Here is a 12,751-nt window from a genome sequence, read left to right on the forward strand (position 1 = left end):
TAGTGTTCATTATCTTACTGATGATTCTGGCTAGGCAATGTTCGATTGTGAAAATGTTCAACATTCCATGTACGACAGATACATGCAAAAATTTACACATGCATTTAAATCTAAATTTAACATAGACTACGACCTTTTTGTTTGTCGGTTTACCTTTTACAGATATTATCGTCTAGATTGCATCATCTAAGAAATCACACAGTGAAAAGCTAGGAAATATCACAGCTGATACATATTAAGATCGTCACTTCACCAACATGATTACAGGAAAATACCTACAATGTTTCAGGAAACAAAATAACAGTTTTATTAGGGTTAAATCATACATAATCACAAATTACTAACTAGCACCATTTCATACTTAATTTCAGAAACTTTAACAAACGTTATACAAATCACAGCCCTCAAGGAAGTCGTTAAAAATCCATTACAAGTAACTATTTGTACTATTACTTGATCACACATTTCCGCATTGGATTACGAGGGCTGTGGTTATATTTTTGGTATGGCTAACAGAAAATACAATATGGTAAATCTAGGATACTTTAATATATTCTCTGTGTAGGGGTTGGTTAAGTGCGGCACAAAGGGCAGAACTCTTGGCAACTGTAGTGTTCCATTAAGTGTCATTGAAACTCATCCTGTTTAGGAGTTGCGACACACTTTGAACGTCCGTTATATAACTTATCTTGTACTTGTTAGCAACTATTTTGTATGTCGTAAAAATATAATTATTTCCAGCAATTATGGATCTGAATCCTGAAATCATTGACGTATAATGTATTAAAACGTAGGTAAGTATTTTCGAATGCAATAGTACAAGATCTGCTTAGTTTGTACTAGATAATAAAGTAGGAAAAGTATAGTCTGAATGAAACTTTAAAGTACCTAAAGATACTTCCAGTAAAAGGTACTGTGTACATAATAAAGATTGTGGAGCTAAATACAAGACCAATCCGAAGCAATCAACTAACTTGATAGACATTCTCCTCAACGATCTTAATGCGGAGAAATAACAAGATGTCCCGCAAGTATTTATTTGATGGGATTCCCTCAGAGACAAAGCATTAAGTATTGATTTGGTGCTACTACTTCATGTCAAAGATCTTATCTTCAATGAGTGACCTGGGAAGTAGCTCTTGACTCCCCTCGAGTTTAATAAGGAGCTGCGCTTCCAGCCAAGTCTAAGTTGGAGTTATTTTTTTACGTAGTCAAAAGAATGTTGGGTGAAGGGACGATCTTTTTCAACGGTTCTTGAATTTCATCCAGGGTCGTTAACTTACCATTATTATACCATAGCGTTCATTTGTTATTCATTGAAAATGTGAGAATATATATTTAAAGAAGACCCATAATTTTAATTGGGTTCGGTTGTTATGAATCTCGCTCATCGTAAGTGGTGATTAGACTTAAGATGTAGCATAAATAAACATCAATAACCACAATGGATTATTTACTGTACAAAATAAATGAATCCAATTTTCTCTCATTTTCAATCATCAGACAAAATAGGTAAATAAGCACATTAATAGTAAGAATTGGATTTACTGGTAATATTTCAGTCTTTAACAATAATTGGAGCGCTACATCAATAATTTCTAGAAGAAAAAGAAATAGATTAGACAGTTAAAATAAAATACAGGTATTTAACGAGCTAAGGGGGGACATTAAAGTATTTCATTATAGTCTTAGTTACATAATTATCTTCAGGAATGTTCTATCTATAAGTTAATCTAGATCTCCAGGGGATTTTAATTTAACAGCTCTAAACGTAAAACCAATTCTTGCTTCAATATTATTTACATCAACACCATCATCAGACTCCACTTACTCTGCAAGCAGTCAGCATTCAGCAGATCCTTGCATTTCTCGTGGCATTTGACCCCGCATTCTGTACACCTTACGCCTTGTCTCGCGATGCCCCAAAGCAAGCCTTCGCATTCGTAGCAGTACGTTGGAGAAGTCGCCGTCCATAGCACGAAGTTGTGCGGCGTCGTCGAAGATATCGGGTAGATCAGCGCTTGCAGCGTTTTCTTGTAGACGTGCATTTTCTGCAATTATTCTGTTATTAGCATCTGAGTAGCGTCATACAGTTACGGTTAATATTACCTTTGTAGCTGCTTTGAAACTTATCATGCTTTTATGTTATTAGCTTTAGTATGAGAAAGCTTACAATGCTACTAACTTAGCATCAATTAGATCTACCTTTGTTAAGTATCTTATATTGTCTTGAAAAATCTTCTGATTTAAGTTTACTTACATAAGTCTAGTTTCAACACGGAAAAATGAATATTCAACCACAAACAGATTTTTTCTAATATGTGTGTCAATATTTTTTATTGTTTTTTATGCATAAAAAGGCAGTTATTTGACCACAATCGCACCTGATGTTAAGTGGGATGCAGTCTAGGATGGTATTAAATCTTAGTAATAATCTTACCAGTTCCTCATCGTTCAACGTCGCCCGATGTACCGCCGACGTCAAGCCCGCATTTCTCTTGGTGGCAGCCATGGTCTAAACATCAACAACAAACGTTATTGTCTGACTAAACATTGGTTTTGGACTCAGTGTGTATACAGTACTGAGTGGTTGTTGATTGCTATTGATTTCTAATCAAAGCTGAAGTTAACCTACCTGACTACTGCTTTAATAGTGTCAAATGTCTAAAATGTTGAAAATTTTATGAATCAACAAGTTTTCCTTTAGTTCTACGCATGCTATAGTGCTGCTCTTTAAGCGTTTTAGAAACTTCAATCAATTTGAAAATGAATCAAATTCTTCAGATTAGTACTTCTAATGAATTTTACATCTGCCTGGACTACCTACTGTGTACAAAATGAATCAGTAAACAAAATAAATTTCGAAAACTTCCAAGTGCGTGACAATCGAAAATAAACTCGGGTGTTTAATGCGTGTAAATATAGGCATAACATCAAAATGTTATAGCCCGTTAAACGACGTGATAGTAACAGAAAATACCTCTCATACGTAAAAACAATATTTGCTGTGATATTGAAGCTTCGCAATGAAAACTGGATTGGCAAGCACGTGCATATTGGAATCCAATTTTTGCAGTTTTATTAATCATTCATTCACGATTGCGACAATGTTGTGTAATATGGTAATTGAAAATCTTCGGCGTCAAAGTATCATAACTCACATTACTTATTTATGACATTGGATAGACAGATCATGCAAAGGCCAATGTAGAATAACGTAAACATAAAATGCAAGCAAACTACGTTAGGTAAGCGAAAAGAGATTAAAGGCTGAGCCTTTTGATTCCTCTTCACTCACATCAAGAATTGCATGCATAGAATAAGAAAGTGTATTGGGAGAGAAATACCTTGAGAACCTGCGGATCCGTGGTGAGGGGAAAATGCAATGATATCATTAATTTTAGTCAGGAATAAGATCATTCTTGAGGTTATGGTTCCGCAAATGTTGCTCTGGTGACCCCTAAATAATATTACAATCTGGACAGTTTGGAGTTGGAAGGCCATCTAAGAGTAGGTTGAATCCATCTAGTGAAAGATAGAAGGGTAACACAAAAAGGTAACATAAACACATCAATGAATTTAAGAAAGAGGTATGAATGACTTTCAAAAGTATCTTATTTCAAAGTTTGAACAATCCATGAAGTTTCTCGTCACATTATTGTTGATGGAATAAAGCAAAATGAGCACAACTAAGTACTTTCTTTTAAGATTGATATTAGGACTGAAACCTCATAAATTGTTGATAGTATACACAATATAGAAAATTTCCGCCGAGAAGAAAACATTTATTACGCGCCTAATATTACTAAGCCTCAGGAAGCACGTCGATGCAGCTGTAAACATTTACGACCAGTTTCAATATCTACCTCCCATATGCAAAGTAGCGTAAATATCCCTCCAGACCCTCATATCGCAAATTCTAGTACTGACTCAGCGACTATATTGATGCAAATAGATGTTAGTATTATTTGGAAACGTAAAACAGTAGGTAACCTAATCAATTCTAATGTCATTACATGCATATTCAATTTTTCTTGGTTAAGGACCTCACGCGTTTCTTTGTTTATTAAAATTGCTAAATTTATTGAAGATCGAGTGATATAGAGCCCAATTCATATCGTTTGTTTGGACATTTTCTAGTATGTTTTGTTAACTACCAACTCAATCTACACTGCTAATGGAAAAGTTAATAAAGAAAGATAAGAGACTCAATTTGACTTGTAAAAATGTCTTAGCAATGTATAATTTCACCAATATTTATTGAAACCGCCAACCGCTAAGTCAGTACTCAGAAAATAAACCTTATTTAACCGCAATTAAGATACATTGAAACTGGTCAATCAAAGAGAGCATACTTCCATCGGAATTTACATTAATATGTTTTAAGAAGATATAGAGACAACAGAAATATACTTACAAGCTCCGATACGAGTGGTATGGACTTCCTTCTAGGCCTGATATCGGGCATGCTGTCGATGTTGCTATAGAAAGGATTGTCTCCCGGGTGCCTATAAAAAGGGTTTACATTCAAAATAATACTGTTCAAATGATAGAGATACCATAACATTAAGGGCCGGTTTTTGAATTCAGATTTCCAGCTAGAACGTGTTCGTCTTCTATTCAAAGAAGAAATGAAAATATGAAAGTTCATACTTGATTAGATTATGATGACCTTGAGCACAGTCAAGCTAAAAATTTCAATTCAGAATCTAGGCCATAGTCTCCTACGATCGATTTTGTTTTTGTTAAAAAAAAACCTAATTAACAACGATAATAACGTTTATTAGCGTGTGGTATCTTGAAGTGAGATATTAATTAACAAAAGATGCTTCCGACTGAATCTTTGAATTAATACTTGAAAACTCGTGGTATGATTTTGATTTTGTGACTTACCCATTTCCACGGCCTCCTTGCTCGTTGAATCCTCCAGAGCCATTCTAAAAAAAAAAACAAAAAAAAATTAAAAACCTAAACTAAAAAACAAAATAAAAAGCTAACATTTATTCTCAAAAACCATAACAACAATAATTAACAATTTATATTTTCTCAACCAAACTTTGATGAGCTCGCAAACAATTATCAATAACTTCAATCGAATTGTAATCAAATCGAACCTGAACCTCATTTACGAATCTCATGAAAATTTGGTTTTAATTATACAACAATCTCATTATTAAAATAGAATGGAGAATTAATAATTAACAACATATTGCACGCATAGCAATTAACAATAATTTATGTTCGGGCAAGTTTAAATGCAATTGAATAGCATCGTATCAATGTAGTATCAGTTATATGATTGTGTGAGACCGTTAATTTATGGTAATGCTAGCCACGTTACCTGGCAATAAATATCAAAGTTGCAAGATATATTGTCGAGATCATAGATAAACTGGATCACGGAAACACCATTTTGCATTTTGAATCCACTCGTAGTTTGCTTTAGACCGATATAGTACGTATCCATGATACAAATTCAGCTTAAAATTTGATGGGCGGTGGGCAAAGCTTAAAAGCTTACGCGGAAAGGACCAATGAATTTTGTTTATATTTTACCTATTTTTTTCCAGTCTAAATATTCATGAGTATGTTCAAATCTGAGGAATCATATAGCATCCATTGCCCGCCATATCATTACTTCTACATAATTTGACATCTAAAAATCTTCCGCTAAATATTTATTTTAATACATACGTAGGTGCCAGCTATCTTTTATGTGTCGCTATAATATCTATGCCGTGAGATCTCTAGTACATATCTTAATGAATATGAATATATCGCAATGAAATATTTATGTATGTACATAGTAATGTGAGAGTCGCATCAAAAGGAAATCTACTAAAGTGGGGTTAATATATTCGGAATAAATATATCTGGTACTTTGTCTACATAGTTAGTAGTTCATATTTGTACTGATGGCAAGTGATAGTACTTCTTTGAAGAGAAAAACACACGGAGAGAAAAATTCTATACGTGGATAGTGCTTAGAAAATTATTTTCAGCGATGTGTATATGAAAACGATTTCTTCTTTTTAAGATATTATGATACGAATATGATATGACTATGACTGACTTTTGTACGTTTATGTTCCCAAAGCCTATTTCTATGAATGATATGAATCGATGTAACGATTAAGAATCCCTACGCGGTGTCCAATGTAGCAGCTAACATTAACAAACCATCATACAGCTTAAGCAATAAACTTTATAATAATACTGCTCATTTACATAGGAGTATTACAAGTATTTAGTAATGTATAGGAGTATTACAAAGGGTATAAATATTATCAAGCAAGTAAAACATCGTTAAAAATTGTATAACACCATTTTGTTTGAATATCATTAAGCTTTATAAAAATCCAATATGTACACATGTTAAAAAGTTCTTACTTTCTATTGCGCATGTTAGTTCTATTTATTTCCTTAATAAATGGAAATTGAGTTATTAGTAAATGAGTAATTAATAATTGTATAATATTGTTCTTATGAGCACCCTATTCTATCTTCAGAAGTAACTCTGCAGCAGGAGAGCAAAAAAGAAATAAGTACCTTTGGTTGCAATATGGTAAGAATTCACAACCATAGTAAAATAGTTTACAAAATGGTATTGCAAAAATTTTAGGCAGCATTTATTTGCAAATGTGAAACTGTTACCCTTATTTCCTTAACAACTTAGGTCGAAATCGCAGCTACAGTTGCTAGTACTAACACTGCAACTAACGTAATAATACCACTGCAACTTTCAAAATGGACGACTATAACAACGATTACACATCCTAAATCTAACCTAATAGTATGGGTAATTATATTCGAGTAATTTTGTTATGAAATGTAAAGCTGGTTATAATATTTCTTGCGAAGTATAAAGAGTAATATCAGTCTAACTATCGGTTTTCTCTCAGGAAATAATGAAAAGACACCAGTATTAGTATTCTAAGTTTAGTTTCTATAGTTTAACTCTTAACTCTAATTTCATGAAATTTTTGCATAAGGTAACTTACACCTGCGCTAACTTTGTCTTTCTCTGTAGACGGTGTGGTCGCCGCTGGTGTCTCCGTCGTCTTCTCTTCGGCCTTCCTGTCCTTCAGCGCCTTCAGCAGCTTCCACTTGCTACCAACTGGAGCATCTTGTTGCGGCGGCGGCTCCTTCACCGAGGCAGGCTCTTGGTGTATTTGAGGCATATCGTAGTCATCGTCCAGCTCATCCCCACTCTGGACTGGACTATCAGGCCCAGAAGTTTCACCAGAGCCAGAGTCGTCGTAAGATTTGTCGTCGTCATATTCTTTATCACTCTCCTTATCGACTGAAGGTTCATCGATAACAGGAAAGGTAGTGATATCTTTCCAAGTTTCTTGAACCGGAGTCGTATCGCATTTGGTTTTAATCGTAGCCGTTTTAAGCCTTAGCTCTCGTAAAACGAATGACATTTTCTCTTTTAAATTGTCATCGGGCTCGTCCATTTCTTCTTCAATCTCTGGTTCTTCTGGTAACGTCTTTTGCCTTTCAGCTTCTATTTGAGATTGGTGTTCCATCTCTTCTAGTTTTCTCAACTCATAACAGTACCATTCATCTTCAGAGTCTATGCTATCTTCCGTACTTTGTCGTCTTGATGATACACGAGAACCACTCCGCCAAGAATGGGTACTTCTACTATCATCATCGTCATGTTTATTTGGTATTTCTAAACTCTGTTGATGCCGAGGTTGGAATTTATTTGTAATAGCCCGTGTACTTTGAACAGAAGGACTTCTTTCGTGATAAGTTGTAGTATCTTCCGAGACAGTTGTATTAATAATTTCTGGTGTACTTGGTTTACGAATTCGTTTTTCTTTATGATTCACAAACTCTTCCGCAGGTTCTTCCTGCGGTCCTTCTGGCTCAGATTTTGGAGGCGATACATTGTCTGGAATTTGTTCATCAGATACTGACGTTGATTTTCTTAGTCTATATTTTCCTAGGGCTCTAGATACTGCAAATTCTTGAGAACTTCCACTGTATGATTTATTACTGTCGTTCAAACCTTCGTCTGAGACCGTAGATTGCTTTTTAACATCTCCAATCGTAGCAAACAGTGATGCTGGAGATTGATTGTCTTCTTTTTCTTCTTCTTCAAATAAATCCACATTTGAAATGTCGGTATCGATGTCTAGTTTTTCTAGTTCAGAAATATTATCTTTGTTCATTTGACTAACGCGAGCAAAGTGAAAATCAATGTCATCACTTTTATCCCTTGGTATTTGATACTTCTCATTTTCTTCTAGAATACATTCTGTATCATCTTCGTGAAATTCTCGTCCCTGCTGCTGTAGTTCTTGAATTATTTGCTGTTGTTCAACAATTTCTTGGTTATTCATTTTTCTTTGTTTAGGTTTATTAGGAACTTTCGAGAATAAGTTATTTTCATGAGTAGAGTCTGAAAACACGCTGTCGCTGTCCTCTGATTGAGCACTTGATCTACCACCAGACCATTCTGTTTCAGATGTTTCCGGATCTGATAGCGACTGATGGCTTGCTTGATGCTTTCTCCGTGCTTTTTGTAACAAACCCGACATAGATGCCACTAAATGATATTTCTTTTTTCTTCTCTGAGCTGAGAGTATTCTTTCTTTTAAAGTCTTTTCTTGTTGTGGCTGTTCTACATTGTCCACTCCAGATGGCAGAGAATGCGATCTATGTTTCTTAGGCAAATGCAAATCAGGTAACCAATGACTCATCGAGGACATAGCTGATTTCAGTGAGGAAGTTCTTTTTGGCTTTTTTAATTGTTTGTCTTGAGTTTTCCCTTTGAGATTACTTGCAATGGATAGGTAACCAGATTCAGAAACAAGTATACCACTTGAATCTACATACTGTTCTTTTCTAATTTTTGAATGTTCTGGAACGGCTTGGTTTTCAAATCCCTGGTTTTCATACATAATATTGCCGTTACGTTGATCGTATTGTTGTTGCTTGAAGTATTCTTGCTGCAACTGATTTTGAAATTGTTTTCTCTCTGATATATTTAGGGAATGTGATTTCAAACTTGACGTTTCCATTGAGCTTGTTGGTGATCTACTTCCTCCTTGCCATGATAATTGATCTTCTAATGAGGTTTGTTTTGGTGAATCGTAGCGGGTAGACGTAGGATAGTAAGACAGTGCGTCGGTAAGATTGCTAGGTGGGTATCCTCCGCGTCCCGCTCCTTTATAACCATTTTGGTAAAAGTGGGGATCGTTTGCTCCCATTGTGTTTGCTCTAGTCATTGACCTTTTACTAGTATTCGCCGCTGACATTACAACAGTCTGTGCATGATAACTTGGTTCTGGCGGGTAAGAATCCATTGCAGGTCTTGCAACTGATTCAACAATTTCATTTCTATCTAATAATTCGGAAAAACTCTTGTCATCGGATAACATACCACGGGGCGTACTGTACACAGTAGTAAATATTGGTTGCCTATTTCCTGCTACCGAATATATTGACGGAGCTTCGTTTCCGTAATAATATTCTGACATACTACTTATTTGACTGCTTTGACCGGTCATTGAATATGGAATGTCACCTTTTAGATAAGAACTATCAACTTTTCCTTGAAATTTAGACATATCTCGTGGAATAGATGCTTCTTTAGCCATACTATGTTCAGATTTTCTTATATTGTAATCACTTTTTAAATGTTTTGCCTCATAGGCGTAGGAATCTACTAATGTTTCCATGTATGGTTTAGCATCAATTTCATATGACATTCTTTGTATTGATTGTGGCGACGACATTCTCATTTTATGAGTATCATGACTCGCATGAGCGACGCGGCCTGTTTTTGGAGAGCCAGGACTTTTTTCTAGACTAGACCAGCCACTCATTGATGACAATCCTGAATCTGACTTAGCAGCTACTATATTCGTTGTATCTCTTTTGACATGTTTAGGCGAGGTTTTAGGAGACTTTGGTGATCTTGGACTTAAACGTAGAGTATCTGCAGGTACTGTAGCGAGCATCGAAGATTGACCAGACAAAGGCCTATCATTATTATTTTCAATTGAAGGAAATAAATCGGCCCCATTTGGAGGGGCTGGAGGCGGTGGGCTAGGAGATTTATGTAATCTATTTTCCTCATAACTTAAATCAACTCGACCATCCATAGCTCCGTTATACATGTCATGAACATGTAAAGGTGAAGACTGATCTGTGTTTGATTTGTAAACATCACCGAGTTGTTGTGAGCCTTTGTTTGTATAATAAGTTGGCCTGGAACTTTCAACCATTTGGTATGAAGGACTGTACTCAAATCGTTCTCGTGATAATGCACTTGGGGATTTATTTGCCTTCGCTGCATTAATTTCGGCATTAGCGACCGCTGAACTGTACGCCAAGCGTCCAGTTACCGTCGTGTAAGGTTCTGTCGTAGTGCGTTCTGGTACAAATTTTCGTCGAGGTGAAAGAGTTGGTGGTAAATAGTCTATTGTTCTATCAGGAATGTTACTATCGTTGAGTGACAATCTTGATGGTGACTTTTCTCGAGAGATAGAATCTTTAGGCATCGTTAATATGAAGTCATCAAAACTTTTCATCATGTCATTTATAGCCCAACTATCACCACCAGAGTAGACACTTTTTAATTGTTCGTTTATAATATTTCCATCTTCGACAAGCGTCTTAGCTTCTATGTCTCTATCATGCTTTGATGTTATTTTTGTTTCTGGGCTAAGAAGTCTAGTTTTCAAGTCTTTTAACTCTCTCGAATCTTTGTGTAATTGAGTTGTCAACCTATCTAATTCATGTATTTTATCTACTGTGATTTGATCTATTGTACTTAATGTAGATAAATGCACCAAATCTCTTTCGCTAATACCGGGTCCACCTTGTAGTCCACAATAATCCTTATAATCGTTCGCACTATAAATTTGCCTCGCATTTGCTGGTATGATCTCAATATCTGGTTCTTCTGGGGCTTCCCAGATCATGTCTAGTTGCGATGGTGGTCTCGACGTGTCCTCACACACAAGGTCATCTCTATATGCTTGATTCAAGCTTTTATAGAAGGCTTCATTAGATTCCATAACTTCTTCTTGAGTATCGAGTACACAAGTTCTTCCGATGTCCAAGCCTTCTTCGATGCCATCTTCAACTGTGCCATTTCCTAATATTTCCCTGATCACTTCTAGTCGACTCATCGGATCTCTAGCAGCAGTGCGACACGTGTAGAAGTCGAGTAGCGTTGATATTACACCCTGTTGGTCAGCTAATAACGCCTCTAATCTTTCGAGTCGCTCCCACATTCTGACGTATTCCTGGCTGAGGAGGTCGAGCGCGCGCCAGGCGTACTTGAGTTCTGTTTCGAGGATGTTGAGGCGCGTGCCGAGGCGTTCCATGTAGTCGCTGATGATGTAGTCACCGGAGTAGGGGGGCAGGTCCGGCGGCAGGGCGAGGGAGCCGCAGTCGTCCATATCGACCTCTGCAGCCCCACTCCCGACGCCCTCGCTTCCCTCCATCCCGCCGCTTGAACCTGCCCCGGCATTGTCGTGGATATCGCGCATCATCTTCTGATCGAACAGTGGGTTGCACGTAACATTCTGCACTATGAGTCATCCCATATCGTTTTACAGTAAACACTTTGCACACAAAACGGTCCCTTTATCACATTCACTAAATTCATTGTACCACTATAGTTTTTCAACACATTGTTTATTTTTAGTTCACTTTAACTACTATTATAATTCTTTCCACACTTTATATGTAGGTATACTTTGTACTTCGACGGAATGAAATTGATAGGTAATTTTACATCAAAAATATACTTTGAGTTACACTTATCACTTTACTGTAAATGGAAAAATTGGTTAGTATTTGATTGGGATATGTACTAGTTTGTGCATAAGTTGTTATGCACACACCAGTAACGGAAGAGAGTGAGGGATTACCTCATCGGAACACATGAACTAGTGTGTTAAAACGTAATCAAAGTAAGTTCTACTTTTGCAGTTTGCGGAAAGAGGTTTTAATAGTTAATATGTTCCTGTGGGAGGCAGCTAAGCGGTTCGTATTGGATTCCACATGAGCAGACGCGCCTCAGAGGTGGAAGGCGTCCCCCGACTGGGAAGGAAATGGGATAAAGGTAGGAAACGAACCGGGTTCCGCCACCGCCTCGCTTAAATTTAATCGGGTGTAGGACAAAGGAAACCATAGTGCGGCAATTTAACAAGTGGTAAACAAAATCCGCGCTGTGACATCTGTTTTGAAAGCCTAAACACACAGCTCCGTTCTGGAGAGCGCTGCGCAAATACTACAGAGTATTGTTGTTTGACCTTTGCTTTGTTACAATGTTTATTATTCAGTTGCGTTGTTAGAATTCGTCTACCACATCTTTATAGTCTGCATGTCCTTTAAATATGTCCTTCAAAGCTAATTTTTTAATACCAAACCTCCTCAGTTCGTCATGGGTCATGAGGTCCTTAGCGTGAGCATAAAGTCTCTTCCTTAAACCATGAGAAATCCTATAAAAACCCGCTTATATTTTCTATCTCCGCACTGTAGATAGAGCTCAATATCGTCGTCAAATGGCGTTATATTGACAAGAACCAAAACGTTCCTACAACAAGGAGCACATAGACGCGACTGGCATGTGCGTGGAATGCTTTTGACAAGCAGAAATGTTTCGGCGTACACAATATAAATACGTGTACGTCGTAGATAGCTGAATTGAATGTAAGATATATGGCCGCCGTGTTAAGGCTGTAGAAACAAGATACGTTATTGGAAAGGTTAAGATCCT

At 36.6% G+C, this 12,751-nt stretch overlaps 1 protein-coding gene across 1 annotated transcript in view; it reads right to left on the reverse strand.

Moving 5' to 3' along the window:
• LOC135079283 (protein unc-13 homolog A) overlaps positions 1-12,079 on the reverse strand; it is a 69,903-nt gene extending 57,824 nt beyond the window's left edge. Inside the window, exons 1-5 of the mRNA XM_063973900.1 lie at positions 7,002-12,079; positions 4,894-4,937; positions 4,418-4,508; positions 2,441-2,515; positions 1,832-2,051 (exon numbers count right to left, since the gene is read on the reverse strand). Coding sequence (XP_063829970.1) covers positions 1,832-2,051; positions 2,441-2,515; positions 4,418-4,508; positions 4,894-4,937; positions 7,002-11,519 — 4,948 coding nt within the window. The 5' untranslated portion in view covers positions 11,520-12,079. The remainder of the gene's footprint in view (positions 1-1,831; positions 2,052-2,440; positions 2,516-4,417; positions 4,509-4,893; positions 4,938-7,001) is intronic.
• Positions 12,080-12,751: the final 672 nt, after the last annotated feature.

Source organism: Ostrinia nubilalis, chromosome 16, assembly GCF_963855985.1.
Source record: "Ostrinia nubilalis chromosome 16, ilOstNubi1.1, whole genome shotgun sequence".
Lineage (NCBI taxonomy): Eukaryota > Metazoa > Arthropoda > Insecta > Lepidoptera > Crambidae > Ostrinia > Ostrinia nubilalis.